This window comes from Equus asinus, chromosome 21 (genome assembly GCF_041296235.1).
Source record: "Equus asinus isolate D_3611 breed Donkey chromosome 21, EquAss-T2T_v2, whole genome shotgun sequence".
NCBI lineage: Eukaryota > Metazoa > Chordata > Mammalia > Perissodactyla > Equidae > Equus > Equus asinus.
In genome coordinates this window covers 13877690-13898000 of record NC_091810.1, presented here as the reverse complement: position 1 = coordinate 13898000, position 20311 = coordinate 13877690, and the positions used below count along the sequence as shown (strand labels likewise).

General features: G+C 54.4%; 1 protein-coding gene across 1 annotated transcript in view; it reads left to right on the top strand.

The window, feature by feature from the left end:
• The window catches only part of NUP210 (nucleoporin 210), a 110962-nt gene that overhangs the window by 15213 nt on the left and 75438 nt on the right, over positions 1-20311 (top strand). Inside the window, exons 2-6 of the mRNA XM_044754348.2 lie at positions 1118-1254; positions 2843-2974; positions 13337-13433; positions 16293-16443; positions 18139-18271. Of these exons, the coding sequence (XP_044610283.2) occupies positions 1118-1254; positions 2843-2974; positions 13337-13433; positions 16293-16443; positions 18139-18271 (650 nt within the window). The remainder of the gene's footprint in view (positions 1-1117; positions 1255-2842; positions 2975-13336; positions 13434-16292; positions 16444-18138; positions 18272-20311) is intronic.

The window sequence follows — 20311 nt, the reverse complement described above, 5'->3', positions numbered from 1 at the left end:
ATTTTTGGAGGAGCCCTCATACTGTTTTCTGTAGTGTCTGTGCTATTCCCACCCACAGTGCACAAGGGTTCCCTTCACGTCTTCTCCAACACTTGTTATTTCTCGTCTTTTGAATGATGGCCATTCTGACAGGTGTGAGGTGGTCTCTCATTGTGGTTTTAATTTGCATTTCCCTGCTGACTAGACTCATAATTTTTAAAAATCCCCATGAAAAGCCATTGGGGTGGTGGTTAAGCTTGGGAAGGTGGCTAAGAGCAGAGGCTTTGGCCAGCACTCCCATCCCGAGTCCCACGGCTCCCATCGCACTGGCCTTTCTGTTCTTGGAGCGTGCCCGGCTGCTTCCGCCTCGGGGCCCTGCCCAAAGCCCCAGGTCTTTCCGTGCTGTCCCCTGAGCCACGTCTCAGATAACACTGATGGCACCCGCTCCCCTTCACACCCTTCGTGTGGCACCCGCTCTCCTCGTACCCGCCCGCTCCCGTCTCACCTCAACCCAGGAGCAGTTGTTGTCCTGTGTCATGGGTGAGGAGCCCTGCGCTGACCCCGGGCACCGCCCCCCTCACCCAGCCCGCTGTCCTGTCGTTGTAAGGCCCGTCTCTCCGTGAGAAGTCGTCTTAGATTTTACTGATCATTTGTTTGTGTGGCTGTCCGTCTTTCTCCCCCCGCCGCGCCGCGATGTCGGCTCCATGCGCACTGGGACGGTGGCTGTTTGTCCTCGCAGTTGGTGAGCCCTGATCATAGCCTGATCGGGGCGGGACGGCAGCGTCTGGGAGCTGCTGTGTGCCAGCCTGGCGGGGTCGGCAGGGGGACAGGGCGCTTCCTCCTCACCAGAGTCCGCAGGAGTGTCGCCACTGATGTGGAATCATTTCCAGTCTATAGGGCAGTCGTGTAAGGCGGCTGTCTGTTGATCACTGAGGCTGTCTCCAAGTGTTCCGGCTCTCCTTTGGTTTGCTTGTGGGGGTGTGTGCGGAGGTCTCCACCCTCAGGTCGTCCTTTCTTCTGTGCGCCTCAACTCTGTGGGTCTGGGACAGAGCCGGACTGGGGCCATGGCTTTGGCGTCTGGGCCCACTGTGCCTCTTGCAGTGGCTCCAGAGGGTAAATTCTCATCTTCTCGCTGCAGGTCGTCGACCCGGCCGGAGGTGGCCAGCATAGAGCCGCTGGGCCCGGACGAGCAGCAGTGCTCCCAGAAGGCGGTGGTGCAGGCCCGCCTGTCCCAGCCCGCCCGCCTGACGAGCATCATCTTCGCAGAGGACATCAGTAAGGACTTCGGGGGCCCTGTGTGACCCCGGTGGGGACGAGAGATGGGAAATACCCCTCTGAGACCTCCGGCCACAGGGCCTGCCTGAGCCCATGGCGGTGCTTTCTCTGTCTCTTGTTGGGTGGAGGGTGCCAGGCAGGGCTGGGGGCACTGAGCAAGCAGCACCCTCCCCGAGGCTCCGGCCAGCACCTTGTGCTGGGTCCGTCTTACAGAAGCGGGCTTTCATTTCCAAATTGTTACTTGTTACCCAGACACTCTGTAATGGGTAGCGGATCAAAATGAAGAGAGTTGTTGCAATCCTTTCACTTCCGCATATTAATTTGCCATATGGTGCTTGTAAAATGCATAGAGAACAGCAGAGAAAATTTCCTGTTGTGCTTTGCCCCACTAATGTGGTACAGAAAGTTTCCCAATTCGTTGTGGAATTATTTTTAATGGCTGCAGAATAGTCTTCGCAGGAGGTTGTCCCATAAGCGTCCCCTTATATTGGCATCTGGATTGCTTTCAGATGTTTGTGTCAGTGTTCTATGGAAAAATAAATGGTTTTTTATTTTATATTTTTTAATGCAGGTGCTTTATAACCTCAGTACAGTTTCCACCTTTCTGTTTTGTTCTCAGTTGTGTAAAGAGAAAAAGAGAAGTGGGTTGTTCATGTCAGTTAGAGTAGGTGAGCCATGCGTATGGATTAGGCACATGTCTGAATCAGGCTTTAATTTAAACCAAGCTGAAGGATTACATCTGAAGGAAGATAGACTGCCAAAACATTAGAACTGAACTTATCAAAAATTAATAATTTTGAAGTGAAAAATAACTGTTTTTATGCAGAGAACGGTTTGGGGTTCGTTTAAGTTACGTCCTGCCAGGGAGGGCTCCCCGTTTTCCTGGGTCACCCCGAGGAGTGTTGTAAGGCTTTTGATACGTGGGGCTGTGTTGCTGTCTAACTAGATGCCATGGACAGGGCACGGGTGGTTTGACGTGGTGCCTGGAGAGCCGTCAGAGTGAGTTTGTCACACGCTGCTGTTTTCACATTCGCATATCCTCCCGATTGTGTCCATTCGTATATCTTCTTTGTGGGCGTTAAACAGTCTGGACGCGCCTTCGTCCTGTAGTGGTTGATGGTCCTGTGTAAAACTCCAGTGTAGACAGACGCTTCGTGCTCTCGGGTCGATATCCGGCAGGCTGTGTCAGCACAGGTGTCACAGCAGTCGTCACCTTGGATGCTCGCTCGTCGTGCCGTGGCCCTTGGCCTTTAGCTCAGTGGTCACACCCTGAACAAAGCTCGGTTTTCCGGGAGGGGTATTTTGCACCCAGCTTTAAATGCTGCTGCTCACTTTGGGGAAAGGCGGGACGGCGAGCGCCTTAGCCTACAGCCCTCTCTCCGGGGGCGGGCCGACCTTCACAAGGGCCGTGCGTGACTGCTCCTTGGCTCCTGGAGAGCTGGGCTCCTCCAGCCCCGTTCTGTGGGGGTCTGTTGGTTGCTCTGGTCTTTGCCAGAGTGGACGATGGCCTGGTCTGTGAGGCCCTGGAGGTGGGGTGGCAGTTGGGGCGCCACCCTCCACACTGACCTCTCCGTTCCCGTCCCTCCAGCCACCGGCCAGGTCCTGCGCTGTGACGCCATCGTCGACCTCATCCACGGCATTCAGATTGTCTCCACCACCCGCGAGCTCTACCTGGAGGACTCCCCGCTGGAGCTGAAGATCCAGGCCCTGGACTCCGAAGGTGAGCACGTCTCCCTGGCGGTCTCTCCCGCCTTGTGTCTGGGCCTGCTGTCCTCCGCGGAGGGCTGCTCCAGCCAGAAGGCGTCATTGGTGTTGGGGGAGACGTGGAAGAGGTCGAGAGCACCTCTGCGTGGACCCCGGGCCCTCCGTGGCTGCTGCCCGTGCACACTGGCCTCTGCGCAGGGCCTGCGTGTCGAGAGCGCAGCAGCACCTGGGGGCCGGCTCCGCGCCTGTGCACTGCGACCGTGCTTGCTCAAGAAGGTTTTTGGCGTAGGGGGTCAGAATTGGCCACCCAGAATGTGTCTCTTTGCCTTGATTATTTTGAAGAGTGACTGACTATGACAGAAACTTTGACCTCCCCATGACTGCCTGAAATAACTTAAAATAGAAGGGCCTGTTCCAGGAGGGCGCCAACAGCATCAGAGAACTGCCACGTCATGTGAGCGTCTCTCAGGTCACCTTGTCTGTGGTTGGTCCGTTGACGTCTCCATCTCCATGTAAACTGCCTTCCACCCCCTTGAAGTCCCAAACCACCACCCCCAGCGTCCTCCCTTCTCGTTGGCTGAAGACAGTGTTTCTGAGCGCCTCCACCATCGTGGCGAGCTGATCAGCTTCCCCAATGTCTCCCGCGCAGGCCTGTTAGAAGGCTGTGTCTGATTTCCTCCTGTTGTTCTGTCTCACGTCAATTTAATAAATAGCCCGGCCAGAAGGACCCCGAGGGTAGAGGATTTGTTGTCCTCCGCCCCTGTGTTGGGAAGCCAGCATCTGGGTGTCCAGGCCGTGAAGGGACGTGGGGAGAGGCTCCCCAGGTCCCTGCGCTGTCGCCGGTGGGAGGCGTTCTCCTCGCTCGGCTTTGAGGGCTGGTGTTGGCTCCCTGACCGAGACTCCAGAGAGTGTGTGTGTGTGTGTGTGTGTGTGTGTGTAGACTGCAGAGTGTGTGTGTGTGTGTGTGTGTGTGTGTAGACTGCAGAGTGTGAGTGTTTGTGTGTGTGTAGACTGCAGAGTGTGTGTGTGTGTGTGTGTAGACTGCAGAGTGTGTGTGTGTGTGTGTGTAGACTGCAGAGTGAGTGTGTGTGTGTGTAGACTGCAGAGTGTGTGTGTGTGTGTGTGTGTAGACTGCAGAGTGTGTGTGTGTGTGTAGACTGCAGAGTGTGTGTGTGTGTGTGTGTAGACTGCAGAGTGTGTGTGTGTGTGTGTAGACTGCAGAGTGTGTGTGTGTGTCTGTGTGTAGACTGCAGAGTGTGTGTGTGTGTGTGTGTAGACTGCAGAGTGTGTGTGTGTGTGTGTGTAGACTGCAGAGTGTGTGTGTGTGTGTGTGTGTGTAGACTGCAGAGTGTGTGTGTGTGTGTGTGTGTGTAGACTGCAGAGTGTGTGTGTGTGTAGACTGCAGAGTGTGTGTGTGTGTGTGTGTGTAGACTGCAGAGTGAGTGTGTGTGTGTGTAGACTGCAGAGTGTGTGTGTGTGTGTGTGTGTGTGTAGACTGCAGAGTGTGTGTGTGTAGACTGCAGAGTGTGTGTGTGTGTGTGTGTGTGTGTGTAGACTGCAGAGTGTGTGTGTGTGTGTAGACTGCAGAGTGTGTGTGTGTGTGTGTGTGTAGACTGCAGAGTGTGTGTGTGTAGACTGCAGAGTGTGTGTGTGTGTGTGTGTGTGTGTGTAGACTGCAGAGTGTGTGTGTGTGTGTAGACTGCAGAGTGTGAGTGTGTGTGTGTGTGTGTAGACTGCAGAGTGTGTGTGTGTGTGTAGACTGCAGTGTGTGTGTGTGTGTGTGTGTGTGTAGACTGCAGAGTGTGTGTGTGTGTGTGTGTGTAGACTGCAGAGTGTGTGTGTGTGTGTGTGTAGACTGCAGAGTGTGAGTGTGTGTGTGTGTGTAGACTGCAGAGTGTGAGTGTGTGTGTGTGTGTGTAGACTGCAGAGTGTGAGTGTGTGTGTGTGTGTAGACTGCAGAGTGTGTGTGTGTGTGTGTGTGTAGACTGCAGAGTGTGTGTGTGTGTGTGTGTGTGTAGACTGCAGTGTGTGTGTGTGTGTGTGTGTGTGTGTAGACTGCAGAGTGTGTGTGTGTGTGTGTGTGTGTGTGTGTAGACTGCAGAGTGTGTGTGTGTGTGTGTGTGTGTAGACTGCAGAGTGTGTGTGTGTGTGTGTGTGTGTGTGTGTAGACTGCAGAGTGTGTGTGTGTGTGTGTGTGTAGACTGCAGAGTGTGTGTGTGTGTGTGTGTGTGTAGACTGCAGAGAGTGTGTGTGTGTGTGTGTGTGTGTGTGTAGACTGCAGAGTGTGAGTGTGTGTGTGTGTGTGTAGACTGCAGAGTGTGAGTGTGTGTGTGTGTGTAGACTGCAGAGAGTGTGAGTGTGTGTGTGTGTGTGTAGACTGCAGAGTGTGAGTGTGTGTGTGTGTGTAGACTGCAGAGTGTGTGTGTGTGTGTGTGTGTAGACTGCAGAGTGTGTGTGTGTGTGTGTGTGTGTAGACTGCAGAGTGTGTGTGTGTGTGTGTGTGTGTGTGTGTAGACTGCAGAGTGTGTGTGTGTGTGTGTGTGTGTGTGTAGACTGCAGAGTGTGTGTGTGTGTGTGTGTGTGTAGACTGCAGAGTGTGAGTGTGTGTGTGTGTGTGTGTAGACTGCAGAGTGTGAGTGTGTGTGTGTGTGTGTAGACTGCAGAGTGTGAGTGTGTGTGTGTGTGTGTAGACTGCAGAGTGTGAGTGTGTGTGTGTGTGTAGACTGCAGAGTGTGTGTGTGTGTGTGTGTGTGTAGACTGCAGTGTGTGTGTGTGTGTGTGTGTAGACTGCAGAGTGTGAGTGTGTGTGTGTGTGTGTGTAGACTGCAGAGTGTGAGTGTGTGTGTGTGTGTAGACTGCAGAGTGTGAGTGTGTGTGTGTGTGTGTGTAGACTGCAGAGTGTGTGTGTGTGTGTGTGTAGACTGCAGAGTGTGTGTGTGTGTGTGTGTAGACTGCAGAGTGTGTGTGTGTGTGTGTGTGTAGACTGCAGAGTGTGTGTGTGTGTGTGTGTGTGTAGACTGCAGAGTGTGTGTGTGTGTGTGTGTGTGTAGACTGCAGAGTGTGAGTGTGTGTGTGTGTGTGTGTAGACTGCAGAGTGTGTGTGTGTGTGTGTGTGTAGACTGCAGAGTGTGAGTGTGTGTGTGTGTGTGTGTAGACTGCAGAGTGTGTGTGTGTGTGTGTGTAGACTGCAGAGTGTGAGTGTGTGTGTGTGTGTAGACTGCAGAGTGTGAGTGTGTGTGTGTGTGTGTAGACTGCAGAGTGTGAGTGTGTGTGTGTGTGTGTAGACTGCAGAGTGTGTGTGTGTGTGTGTGTGTGTGTGTGTAGACTGCAGAGTGTGTGTGTGTGTGTGTGTGTGTAGACTGCAGAGTGTGTGTGTGTGTGTGTGTGTAGACTGCAGAGTGTGTGTGTGTGGGGCCAGGACCTCTCTGTGGCCCGCACCCCACCCTTCGCTTCTTCCGCAGAGTCGGACATCGTCCTGTCTGGGCGGCGCCCCTTCTTGGAGGGCCTGCTCTGGGGGTGGCGTGGTGTCTTGGCTGTAGGCTGACCTCTTGGTGACGGGACGAAGGGGAAATGTGTAGGTTGAGGTTCTTGTTGAAAAAGGAAGTCAGGCAAAAGACGCCTCCAGACGAAGGATCTTCCAAAGCCTCGAGTCCACACCTGGTCTCTGAAATCTTCCCCGCCCGCTGAAGGCCCACCCCCTTTTTCAAACTTCTAGATCAGGGTTTCTCAGCCCAGGTAGTGCTGCCATTTGGGGCCGGAGAGTTCTTCATGGTGTGAGGCCGTGCAGTACATTACGGGGTGTTCAGCAGCATCCCTGGCCTCTGCCCACTGGGTGCCAGTAGAACCCCAAGTCGTGACAACCCCAAACACTCCAGCCCTGCCCGATGTCCCTCGGGGGCAAAGTCACTGTTCTGGAGAGTCTGTCAGACCCTTTCTCCTTCCCTGTGTTCGTGCGTTGGAGAAGCTGCCTCACTCTCTCAACCGTGTTCTCATCTGTGAAATTCAGCCTGACGCTTACCTGGGGCTCTGAGGGTTTGGTGATAAGTGTGTGGGGGGCTTAGTGCTGGGTGGCGTGTGGCAGGCGCTAAGTCAGCCAGGTCATGTTGAGCACTTTCTACCTCCTGGGCCTTCTGCCAGGTCCTGGGGGTGCCACAGGGGAAGGACGGGCCTGGCCTCTGCCCCCAGAATCTTGGGCCGTGGGGGAGGTCTGCTACATGTGGCTCAGTAGATGCTGTTAGTAATCAAATTGGATGCAAAGTGTGAAGGGACCACGGAGTTGGGGGAGCCACCCCTGGGGAAGGCTGGAGGACAGAGGTCAGCACGGTTTCTTAGGAGACGTGATGTGTGACTGAGCCTTGAGTCATGCGGGTTTGCCAGGCGGGGAAAGCCGTTTTGTTCTTGGTGACTGAAGCTTGCAAGGGGGTGGGAGGCAGAAGGTAAAGGGCCCTGCGTGTCAGATGTGGGCTTTGCACCTGGCCTGAAAGCAGAGGGAGCTGAGGGAGGGGTTTGTGCATCGAGGGGCTGGGGGCTCCCCTGCGGGACTCTGGAGGGGTCACTCGCTTTTCTTGGGAACAAGAGATCGAAGTCTGAGGCCACACTGGTGCCAGGCACTCCTTACATGTTCTCACTCATTTCATGCCAGATGATGAGACTGAGGCACAGGGAGAGAGTACACACACACACACGTGGAGGGAAAGACATGTAGTCAGTGTGTAGCAGGGCCAGAACCTGAGCTCCAGCCTGCTCCAGAGTCCTCTCTTGGCCAGGGGTCGGCAAACTTTGTCTGTGAACAGCCGGAGAGCTAATCTCCTGGGCTTTGCCGGCTCCACGGTCTCTGCTGCAGGAACCCGGCTCTGCCTTTGTCGCTGTCAAGAGAGGAAATGAGTGCGTATGGCTGCGTCCTAATAAAACGTTATTTATAGAAACAGGCGGTGGGCCAGATTTGGCTCGGGGGCCATCATTTGCCAGCTCCCGCTCTTGACCACTCTGTTCTATACTTTCTCACCTTAGGTCACTTTTTAAAAAAGATTTATTTTGATCAAGATTTACATACCTTGAAATTTATCCATTAAAATCGTACGATTCAGTGGTTTTTAATATATTCACAAAGTTGTGCAACCATCACCACTATCCACTTCTAGGAATCTTCATCACTACAGAAAGGAAGCCCATGCCCGTTAGCAGGTGCTGCCCATTCTCCCCTCCCTCCGGCTCCTGGCACCACCCACGTACTTTCTATGTGGATCGATTTGCCGAGTATGGACATTTCATATAAACTGAATCATGCAATAATGTCTTTTGTGGCTGGCTTTTGCTGAGCATGTTTTTGAGGTTCATCCACGTTGTAGCATACCTCGGTCCTTCATTCCTTATTACGATCAGATAATATCCCGTTGTGTGGATAGACCACGTTTTGTTTATCCATTCATCAGTTGATGGAAATTGGGTTGTTTCCACCTATTGGCTGTTGGGAATAGGGGTGCTGTGAACACTCTTGGACAAGTGTTTGTGTGGACAGAGGTGTCCCTTTCTCTTGGGTGTACACCTATGAGTGGAATTGCTGGGTCACAGGGTGACTGTATGTGTCATTGCTTTGAGGCAGCTCCGGGGCTGGTTTCCACTGCGGCTGTGTTATTTAACATTCCCACCAGCAGTGCATGAGGGTCCAGTTTCTCCACATCCTTGCCAACACTTGTTATCGTTTGTCTTTTTTATTATAGTTAAGCCCTTTTTATTTTCCGCCTGGGTGTGCGTGGAGATGTCAGGAGCGGGAAGGGGCCTGCTCCCGGCTTCCTGTGCAGGACAGATGCTCAGTGCCCTTGACAGGCCCCGGGGCATCCCCTTCCATTCTCCTCCCACCCCTCAGGTTCTGCTGGCACGTTTGGGCAATTCCAGAGCAGGCGGTCGGGCTCCGCCAGCGGCCTGCACAGCTGGATCGTCACGGACAGACCAGGTTGAGACCCACTTTGCAGCAAGCGTGGCCATCAGTCCTTCCTCGTCATTCACTGTGAGGGTGGCGCACTGTCTCCTCGGTCTTCCCTGCCACACGTACTAGGACCTCATTCATCCCTTCTTCTTTCTGAGCCTGTGTCCTCTTTGCTGGTCAGACTGTCCTATGTAGAGATGAACTTGACCGTGTAACCTGTGAGGCCCCTGCAGTCTCAGAAGGGATGTACCTTATCTAGATTGGTGGACGTCTGTCCGAAAAGATCTTGCTTGTGGCTCAGAACACGTTGTTGGTGCCCTGTGTGGGCAGGCCCTTTCCAAGTACAGTCTTTACCCCCGAAGGGTGGATGGTTTCATGCTCATTGTATAGACAAGCAAGCTGAGGCCCAGAGACCGTAAGTAACTTGCCCAAGGTCACACAGCTCATAGGTGGCAGAGCAGGGCTGGAACTCAGGGTGTCTGACTCTGTTGCTTCAGCTGCTGTCTGCTTGGCCACACTGCCTGCCCCCTACTGCTGCGTTTTTCCTGGGTTTTGGGGGTCCTCTGCTCAGGGCTGGGGTTTGCCTTCTTGGCCTGAGGCTGTCTGCAGAGGAGGCCTCGCTGGAGTTAATTTTTCACAGTTGTCCCGCAGCACACACACATGCCCACACAGACTTCACCACTGGCAGAACTGGGCTGGCTCAGGGTCACCAAAGATGCCCCTCCTTCCGTTGCCTCATGCCCGGTATCCTGCTCAGAGCACCTTCCACCTCCTTCCTGGTCTCTGCTCTAGGAAGCCTGGTCCCTCTGGCCCTCCCTCTCGGATGCCTCCTCCAGGGAGGTCGCCCTGCCTGCCCAGGGTGGGATCCGCTCCCCTATGCTGAGATCCCCCGGCAGGTCCCCGGGTCCGGGGCATTTCACTCTGTGTTGTCTAGTTCAGCACCTGGGGGGCAGCACTGGAGGCACTGTGTTCTTCTGGACTCATCTATGCTTGACGCTGGACTTTGGGCCCAGCAGGCGAATGTCTGTTAAGTTGAATTGCTTCGTGTTTTCCTGCTGCTCTCCCAGGACCAGGACGGGAGGTATGCCCTCCCGAGACTGGACCCCTGAGTTTTCTGGGTTTTCCTATTAATGTTAGCACTTGGCTGTGAGCCTTTGAGGTGAGGGCTCTGTCGCACACAGTAGGTGCTAATAGCTACTTTTTGAATGGAAAAAGCAAACCTTTAAGCAGAAGTTTCTTGAAAACATCTCCGCTCCCCCAACCCTGCAAACTCCTGCTGCAGTGTGGGTCTTGGAGCCTGGTTTCTCCGAGGAGTGCCCTCCTCACTCACCCTCCCCCCGGCTGGTGCTGGGGTCACAGTGACTGAGCCTCTGTGGTTTATTTTGTCACCCTGAAGTCAGTCCCTTCTTCCTGCCCACGGAGCCAGATTCACACAGGGCCTTTTGCTCAGGAGGGCCCCAGGCTTGGCTTCATGCTCACAGGCACCTCCTTCCTGAAATTTTTAATAGATTTCGCTTGTGTTTTGTGATTGGTGTCCAGTGGGACGGGGGAGCATGCACTGGGGACTTGGAGCCTCAGTAATTGGAGGTCATGCTCCCCGTCACCTCCCTGCCTCCTGGGATGGGTTCTCGGCCACCTGCTGCTCCCTGTACCCTGATGTCCTGGGCCCTGCCCAGCCTGTCCCTCCCATCCTTGCTGGGGGTCTGGGAGGGAGGGTTGGGTGCATGTGCCCCAGGGATGTTGGGATGGAGTATGGTGGTGGCTGTCCCCCCCGGGCTGGCAGCACCACTGCAGATCTGGTCTGGAGGCTGTGTCTTGGCCAGAACGAGCCTCTCTCCCACCCTCGTCCAGGAACCTAGCCCATTCTTGTGTGCAGGCTTACCAGGGCTTTGTAGGAGAGGAATGTCAGCACACGTGGGAAGGAGAGGTGCCTGATGCAGTTTCCCCAGAGCCTGCTCCAGCTGCGATGTGGTGTGATGGTCCAGCAGGAGGGGAACCCAGTAGATGGCAGCCCCAAATTGTGGCCCAAATTGCAGGATGGGGTGTGTGGGTGCCTCTGAGGATCTGCACTCACCCTGGCATGTCCCACACCCCAAGACAGCGCTCCCTCAGGCCAGCTCCATGCCTGGGGGCCTCCTCTATCTCCTTCCAACCTTCCCAAGTCTGACTTGCTCTCTTCTAGCACTTTCCCTGGCCTCTTTTTTTTTTTTTTTTCCTTAGGGAGATCAGCCCTGAACTAACTACTACCAATCTTCCTCTTTTTGCTGAGGAAGACTGGCCCTGAGCTAACTTCCATGCCCATCTTCCTCTATTTTATATGTGGGATGCCTACCACAGCATGCCTTTTGCCAAGCGGTGCCGTGTCTGCACCCGGGATCCAAACTGGTGAGCCCTGGGCTGCCGAGAAGTGGAACGTGTGAACTTCACCGCTGCGCCACCAGGCCGGCCCCCTCCCTGGCCTCTTAATGAGGGACCCCACATTTTCATTTGCACGGAGCCCTGCAAATTATGTAGCTAATCCTGCAAGTTGGTGAAATTTATGGAAGCCAAGGACACTTTCTGCTCTGGGAATTATCACGTATTCGTCTCTTCTTTCCCGTTTGAACATGGCAGACCTGCAGGGCAGATGGGGTGGGGCAGCAAAGATGCAGAACGGCAGAGCTCTATGCATGGCCCCTGAAATGGAGGAGGGCAGGGCTCCTGTTGCTTTTTGCCACATGAAGAGAGCAAGCAGGTCCCCCCGCCTCAGCCTCCTCGTCCTCAGAAGGCTGCCGTGAGGTCCTTGCATCTTTGCATTTTTGTTTGCTCAAAGTCATTCATTGCGCACCTACTGTGTGTCATGCCCTGCTGCGGCACCACAGAGGATTCAGAAATAAATGGGACAGTCCCTGTTCTCTGAGTCCCAGCGAGTGAGAGCACTCAAACAGTGAGCGTGCTGCATGCGGGGGAGCGCGTGCGCGGGCCCTGAGGGCACGGCCCACCTGCCATGGGGCCAGGTGCTCACAGGTTCGGTTCTGTGGGGAAGAGACCACAGGGTCCCTGCAGCTGCCTCCCTCAGTTTCCACCTTGTCCCATCGCCCTTTGGACCCTGTGTTGCTCACTGTCCACCGAGGAAGGAGCTGGGCGAGTTCTCTTGGCGGGTGGGTGTCCTGGGTCCTCCCTCGGACCTCTGAGAAGAAATCTCCATCCACAGTAGATGTGGCTTGTCTTCCCTTCCTCTGATCAGTTGCCCAAGTCGATGGAAAGACATCCAGGGAGCTGTAAGGAGTGGCCTCCTTTCATAATAGATGCCCTAAAAGGTAATGGCAAAGACAACCCGATTTCCTGGAGCTTTCCCTAAGCACTGTTTCATTTGGCCTCTGAGATCTCACAGGTGGGCTGGGCCAGGATCCCAGGCCTGTCTGGCTCTAAATGTCTTCACCCTTTGCTCTGTAGAAAGAATTTTTCTAGGCCCCAGATGCTCTGTTTTGGAGGCTGGCCAGGCAGGGAATATACATGATGGAGATGGAGTGGGTGTGGGACAATGGGGTGTGATGGGGAGTGTGGCAAAACTGAGAGCATGATCCTTCCTAGAGAGGCTGGTGACCCAGCTGCTGGTCAACTGAGGGAATAGGACCCACGTGGCTGGATCTTCAGACTTTTCAAGAGAACTTGGAAGTTGCATTTATATGTTGCATTTCTGAATTCGAAATAATGAGAACTAATTAAAAAATGTAAAAGCAGCATTACCTAGGTAAGATGCAAACAAGAAACCCAGAGCCCCCAGCAGACCAGCCTTTGAGCCACCACTTTTCATCTCCCGCCTAGTTCCCGGTGTCCACGTGGAAGCAGGCACTGGACTTAGACTAAGAAGGTGTTCGCAGAGTGTTTAGGTCCCGCTCCTCTAAGAGTCGTTGCGCAGTCACCGCTGGGCGCCCTGGACCTGACCTCCTGTCAAAAAGCGTGTGGACGGCAAGCCAGGACCTCAGAGCCGAGCCCGCCGTGCGTGGCTTTCCATCCTCTCCACCCTGGTTCCCCGGGAGCCTCAGCGTCAAGGCCAAGAGTCAAGAGTGGTTGTGTGAAACCAGATGGCCGGGGGTCTGCCCCCTCCTCGCGGTTTCCTTGCCTCCCCAGGGAGGTGGGGGGACGAATGACTCAGGTCTTGGGAGCCCCGCCTACACTGTAAAGTGCTTGTAGACGTGAGGGTGGTGGTGCACCACGCTGAGCCCACGTGCAGTCAGAGGCAGGAGGTGCAGCGGGAAGGAGAGCAGCATTCGCCTGAGGCAGGCCTGGGTTCACCTCCTGGCTCAGGACCTCACAGTCACGTGACCCGACCCTTTAAGCCTCGGTTTCCCTTCCTGAGTGGAGGCACGACACCTGCTTTGCAGGGGCTGGCGCTGAGTGTATTTCCCCTTCCCTCGGTGCCCTGGGGAGTTAACGCCAGTGCATTTCTGCCCCCATCTGCTCCTACAGGCAATACCTTCAGCACTCTGGCCGGGCTGGTCTTTGACTGGACGATCGTGAAGGACACGGAGGCCAGTGGGTTCTCAGATTCCCACAACGCACTGCGGTGAGAGGCGCCTCGCCTTGGAGGGAAGCGGGAAGGGGTCGTCATGGGCTCTGTGCGGGCCGGGGCCTTCACTGTCATTGTCATCGTCGCTGTCAGCGAGGAGCCAGGACGATTCCCAGGGTGGGGGCTGACATCCCCATGACAGATGAGAGAGAAGGGTTCCAGGTCCCGCAGCTGTGTGGGAACTTGCTGCTTCTGCAGCCCACGGGGTGTTTCTCTGGGGGACCGTTGAGGCTCGGATGTCCAGCTGCAGAAGAGAGAACTTGTCCCAGATGACAGACGCTGTCACGGGGTCGGGGGAGGGCTGCTGTGGCCCCAGAGGGCAGCCCTCCCATTGGGGTAAGTTAAAGGGGGGACAGGTTTTGGCTGAGGGGGCATTCTAGTTGTGATGGCGCTTCACAGATACGGGAGGCTGTGTCCCCAGCAGACAGCCTCCTTATGACATAGAATCCTTTCATGTCTTGACTCGTTCAGTGCTGTCAGCAGCCGTGCGGGCTTACATACCACCGTTTTCTCCACTTTTCAGAGGTGAAAACAGGTTTAAGCCACTTGTCTCTGGTTGATAAGTGGTGGACTGGAATTGGAGCTCAGACTTGTATAAATCTTCACTATCCACTATGGTAGCCACTAACCCCATCCTGGCTGTTTAGATTTGAACTGGATAAAGTGAAAAGGCCAGCTCAGATGCACAGGCCGCATTTCCAGCGCTCGTTGGCTCTGTGGTCGGTGGTCACTGCGTTCCGGACAGAGCAGAGGCAGAGCGTCTCCATCATTGCACAGGGTTCTGTGGGCCAGTGCTGGTGCACACCCCAGGTCTGGGCTTCTATCCTGTGCTATGCTGCATTGCCTCAAGCGTTATAAATTTTAGAGAGTATAGTCTCTTTTGGGAGAGGAACACTTAATTTTTAAAAAAATTTTGCAGTCATTTTCAGCCTACAGGAAAGTTGCAAGTATAGTAAAAAAGTGGTTTCCTTGAACCGTTTGAGAGCAAGTTGTCAGCCTGCTACCCCATCACCCCAGTGATCTTCACGTGCGTTTACTACCACTAAGGACGTCTTCCTGCATGTCCCTGAGACAGTCATCAAGATCAGGAAGTTAACACTGACACCCACGGTCATCAGACCTCGTTCAAGTTTTGCCACTTTATCCCAATCTAGCCTTTGCAGCAAAAACCGAGCCCAGAGGCACCCATTGCGTGTCGTCCTGTCTCTTTCAGTTGCCATCTGCCTGGGACAGTTTCCTGGTCTTTCTCTGACTTTCATGACCTTGACACCTGTGAGGATTATAGTCCAGCTGTTTTGGAGAACGTCCCTCATTTCAGGTTTATCTGATGTTCCGACCTGATGGGACTCAGAGCTTTGCATCTTTGGCAGGAATATCACAGAGCTGAGATTCTGTGTTCTAATTGCACCTTATCACGATTTTCGTGGGTCCATCACTGATGACTTTCACGGCTCACTTGGGTGCGGTGCTGTTTGTCAGAGTGCCCCACTGTGAAGTCACTTTCTCACCCGCTTTGCAATTAATAAGTATTTTGTGGGAGTTATGAATCTGTTCATTTATCTACACCTTTAAAAGTCCAGCTCGGGGCTCTAGGAAACATCCAGGCTTAGCGTTCGGCTGTCTCTACAGTAGACATCCTCACGCCCTCCTGGGTCAGAGCTCTTATGAGGCTGCGACCATCAGCCTCTGTCTTCTGGACAAGCTCTGGAATTTCTGGTGTCTCATAAAGCCAGGACTACGGGCTTTACAGTCAAAGAGACCTGGATCTGGGCCCGGCCTCAGCCATGGCAGGTAACCCATCTGAACATCACCTTCCTCCTCTTTCAGACGGAGGAGCTTGCCGTGCCCCCTCGGAAGGCAGCTCAGTGGGTTCCCGCACTGACCGGCGTGCAGAGCCCCTTTCTGGGCCCGGCTCACATGAGATATTCAGGGAATGCTGGTTCCCTGCCCCTTTCTGCACCGCTCAGCCCGCTTCCTGCCCTGGCAGCCCCCTAAGCTTTCATGCACTTGGTACATGAGCCGAATGTTAATGGAAATCCAAGGCACTTGGTACGTTGGAACCAGTGTCCTGGATTTTCATTAAATTCAGCATGTGATTTATCAGGAGATAAATCACGCTGTCGTGGGCACCCGGCAGATCCTGGGGAGAATGAAACACGTCCAGTGGATTGCTCTTGTTTGGGCAGAACCCTGGGCTGATTTGTAACTCGCACACTGCCCGGGAGAGACTGTACCCAGAGGGCCCTCGAGCCGGCCTGCGTAGCAGCCCACGCTCTGTGGAGGGGCCCATCCTGACTTCCCTCCACCTTGGCTGCCCCCCGCAGTCTCACCCCAGGGAGGATAAGATGGGACGCCACTCCTGATGGTTGAGGCGGGTCATTAGGAATCATTTCCCAGAGGCAGGAGCCAGCCCGGGGGGGTGGGCTGGAACGGAGCAGGTGGCCCTGGGGAGCTGGTGGGCATTGCCGACACCGCCCTGGCTGGGTCTGTGGTCTCAGGCCACAGTTTCCATGGGCCTCACCTTCCACATCTGTGAGACTGAAGCATTTCAACTGAGTGGGTGGTCCTCAAATTTCGGTACCTGTATTTTATCATAATCACTTCTGGATTTTGATTAAATGCAGATTCCTAGGTTTTATGCAGACAAAGACCTGGGCCGGGGCCAAGAATCTGCATTTTTCACTAGGACGTTGGTGATTCTGATGTGGGAAGCATCAGGGACACATTTCTAAGCAGCACTGACTAGGGCAACACCACTCATGTCAGCATCTGGCACTTAGTAGGAGTGCTGGTTGACAGTGAATGTGTGAGGATCTTTGGTCCCACGTCGGGTCTGACTGTACATTCCTTTTCCAGAATCCTCACGTTCTTGGAGTCTACATACACACCTCCTTCCTACATCTCAGAGATGGAGAAAGCGGCTAAGCAGGGGGACACCATCTTGGTGTCCGGGATGAAGACCGGGAGCTCCAAGCTCAAGGCGCGTATCCAGGAGGCCGTCTACAAGGTGGGCCCTGGGGCTCGGGAGATGCTGGCCTTCTGCGGGTGGAACCAGGTGGACTGTCCTGTTCACACCCGCGTACACAGTTAGTACTGGAAATGAGATGTCCCATCATGAAAATTTCGCTGTCCATGGCATGGAAACTTCAAGATGTGGTTCTAGACTTTTGTTGCTTTGTTATTTTGAGTTGTGGCTTAGGGGAGATGGTTGGAGCCCCAGAGTGCACCATCTCTAAGTCACAAAGCATTCGCTCCATTCTCAGTTTCTAGAGAGGTCCAGAAGCAGTGGGGTTTGCATTAAGCAGCTTGTGTTCAACAGCCTCCCCCTGCCCTGGGATAGGGACACCCCGCTAGGGGCTCTGTGCACCCCACCCTGCCCCACCCCGTGGCGCCATGGCCTCACTAGCCCCAGCTTCTCCATCCACATCCCGTCATGAAGGGTGGGACAGAGGAGAGCAGAGTGGGGAGTGGGTTTAGCCAAGGTCCTGGTTCCTTCCCAGTTTTCGGGGGTGACTGTCCCCATGCCCGTGCCTCCTTCTGAACTGCAGACCTGAGACCTTCCTTTAATTTGCCTCGTTCCTGGGGCGCGGGCAGGAAGTTGTGGAACTTCACTGCCATTTAATTTCTAAAGTGACGGTTGAGAGCGGTCCTCCTCTGAATCTCTCTCTTTCGTGGTTTGCCGGTGGCTGGGAGTCCTGGAGGGTTTTGGGAACGTGGGACGTGCTGTGTGACAGGCCCAAGCCCACAGCACTCTGCAGTTAGTATCGAGACAGTTTGCTTCTTATCCTGGGCCCCCGGGGGTTGCGCAGGGCTGGGTGGGGAGCCAGGCCCACCGGGAGCTGGTCCTGCTTGCGCTTGGTCAGCGGGCTCCCTGCCTGCTGCGCTGGAAGCACCTGCCCCCGCAGAGGCCGTGCTCTGTGTGGGTTTCTTTTCTTTTTTAATGTGTCAAAGATCTTACTTAACTTACTGTTAAGTGAGGAGACCTGTAACAACTGGTTCAAAGGAGAATCCAAAGAATTTACGGATAGATGCGGAACTGACCAATACCCACAGGACGGCAACTGACCGTGCCTCCACCAGAGGGAACTCTGTGGACGAGCATCATCTGCCTTGCCATCGGCTTTCTCCAGCTGGCAGAGTTGCTGAACCGCTCAAAGTCAGCGGAGGTGGGGGTCCCTCTGGAGTCTTGTGGCCCGAGGGTGCCCTGGACGTGACACGTGTGGTCTTCCTGATGGGAGGTCCAGCGGGGCGAGAGGTGGGCGGGGAGGGGCGCGGAGCAGGGCTGAGCCCTCATCAGAGACACACGCCTCTCCCCTGTCCAAGCGGGTCTGCGCTTCCCAACCTCCCTAGATTTATGGCTTTTGTGGGGAGAGACCCCGAGCCCCTGCTGGCCAGGGTATACATGGATATCACTCACTTTTCTTCCTGTTTAATTACTATTGTTGTAAATTGAGCTGTAACACAAAATGTAAAGTGATGTGCTCAGCACGTTTTGGCGATGACCCCTGAGCATGTGCCTGCCGTACACACGGGGTTCCCCTGGGGTTTTGGGGGGGTCTCATAGTGTTGCCTTGTCTTTCACCCTGAACTTCCCTGTCCCCACATGAACATCCTGGAAAGTTCTGAAGACTCTCTTTCTCTTGCCCACCCTCCTCCTTTCCCCGACCCACCTCACCTTTTCTACCCTCTTCCTTGTGTCAAGAATGTGCGCCCCGCAGAGGTCAGGCTGCTGATTTTGGAGAACATCCTTCTGAACCCAGCTTACGACGTCTACCTGATGGTGGGGACCTCCATTCGCTACAAGGTGCAGAAGATCAGGCAAGGGAAGATCACAGGTGGGCACGGGCTCAGCTTGGCCGTCACGGCCAAAGCTCCCCTTTTCCTTATTGTGGTGAATACACTTAATAACAGAAAATTTACCTTCTTAACTGTTTTTAAGTGTTCAAGTTTTGCGATATTGAGTACTCTCACGTTGTTTTGCAACCATCACCATTATCCACCTCTATGGCTCTTTTCATCTTGCGAAAGTGAAACTCTGTCCCCATTAAAGACTAACTCCCCATTCCCCCTGCCCCCCCAGCACCTGACAACGCCCGTTCGACCCGCTGTCTCTATGACTTTGACTCAAATAAGGGACCTCAAATAAGAAGAATCATCTGGAGTTTGTCCTTTTGTGTCTGGCTTATTTCACTTAGCATAGTGTCCTCAAGGTTCATCCGTGTTGTGGCATGAGTCAGGGTTTCCTTCCTTTTCAAGGCTGAGTAATGTTCCCTTGCATGTACGGACCACATTTTGTCTGTCCATTTACCTGTTGATGGGCACTTGGGCTGCTTCCACGTCTTGGCTGCTGTGAATGATGCTGCCATGAATATGGCTGAGCAAATATGTCTTTGGGACCCTGCTTTCAATCCTTGTGGGTGTCGATCCCTCTGTTTTAAGACCGTCAGAAGCTGTGAGCTTCACATGGGGCTGGGTTTGGCCCTGCTTTGCCGCTGACCACTGGGAGCCCTTGGGGAGCCAGCGCCCCTCTGTGGGGCTCAGTTTCTCCATCGGAGACCTGAGGTCTTTCTACCTGTGCTGTGAGGGCAAAATGAATCAATAGACATGGATTTGTTCTGGGAATTCTGAAGTGCTGTGTACGCGTGGCGTGCTTTATATGGTGAGTGTTCATGCAAGCTCAGTCCTCCTGAGAATCAGTGTTAGTACAATCATTTTGTTTGAAGTTTACACATGTTTCGTGGTCAGAGCACAGGGCATTGAGGGTCCTAGGTACCAGAGTGAAGTGCTCAAGGCCTGTCCATCTGAGGGCTTAGACACGTGTGTGGGCAGGCGTCTCCCCCAGCGAGGAGGGCCGCCCTGCCCATGCCCCAGGGTATTTATTGCTCAAGAAGCATGTAGATGCTGCATCGTCCAAGCAACTTGGGTTTTGTTCCCAGACGGGGTCCTGAAAGCCACCCTCCGCTGAGAGCCATGCATCTGGTCAGTCATCACCGTGTGGCAGAGCACTGTGTCCTTCAGAAGGCCACAGAGGTGACACAGGCCCCCCAACTCTGGGCCCAGTTCTCATAGACATGGGGCATGCTGGTTGGGGGGCCCTGCGTGTCCCCGGGTGCTGGGCAGCCAGCGTCCGGCTCTTGTGCACAGGTCAGCACACAGGCGGTGAGGATGTGCAGAGCAGGCTGTGTAGGCAGCTGGCCGGGGGATAACTCCAGACTTAAGGGGAGCCGGTTCTAAAAGCACAGGGATGGTCCTGGGCGTGGCTTTCTGAGGCTCTACAAAGGAAGTGGCTCAGAGCTGGAGCTCTCAGGACGCTGACCCCAGGTCCTAAGAAGGAGTGCTGTGGGGGCCGTATGGAAAGGCCAGAGGTTTCTCAGAAATAAAAACTTAGACCTGAACGCTGACGAGAAGTGGCATTGCGACCCAAAAGAAGACAGTATGGGAAGCCCAGTCGTTACTGACAACATCTGACCATGACGGAGCATTTTCTAAGTGTGATTGTTTTCACATTATAACCCAATGACTCGTTAACACCCCGTTTTACAGATGAGGAAACCGAGGTACAGAATGCCTGAGGCTCACAGAGCCATTGGGCTCCTTGGCCTGAATCGCTCCTGCAGGATCAAGTGGTCCTGTCCCCCAGGGAAAATAAGAGCAGCTGCTGAGCGTGACAGACAGGGCTTTCCCATGCTCCCAGGCAGCGGGGGGTGGTCCCTTTGCTTGAGGCGGTTGAGGGCTGAGAACTGTGTCCCAGTGCGGAGGGCAGAGCCAGTGTGGTTATGGGGGGTGGGCGGGCAGTGGGTTAATGAAGAGTCTTAGGAGCTCACCCTAAATTAGTTCAGATGTCATGGTCCGGAGGAACAACACATCCCAAGGTA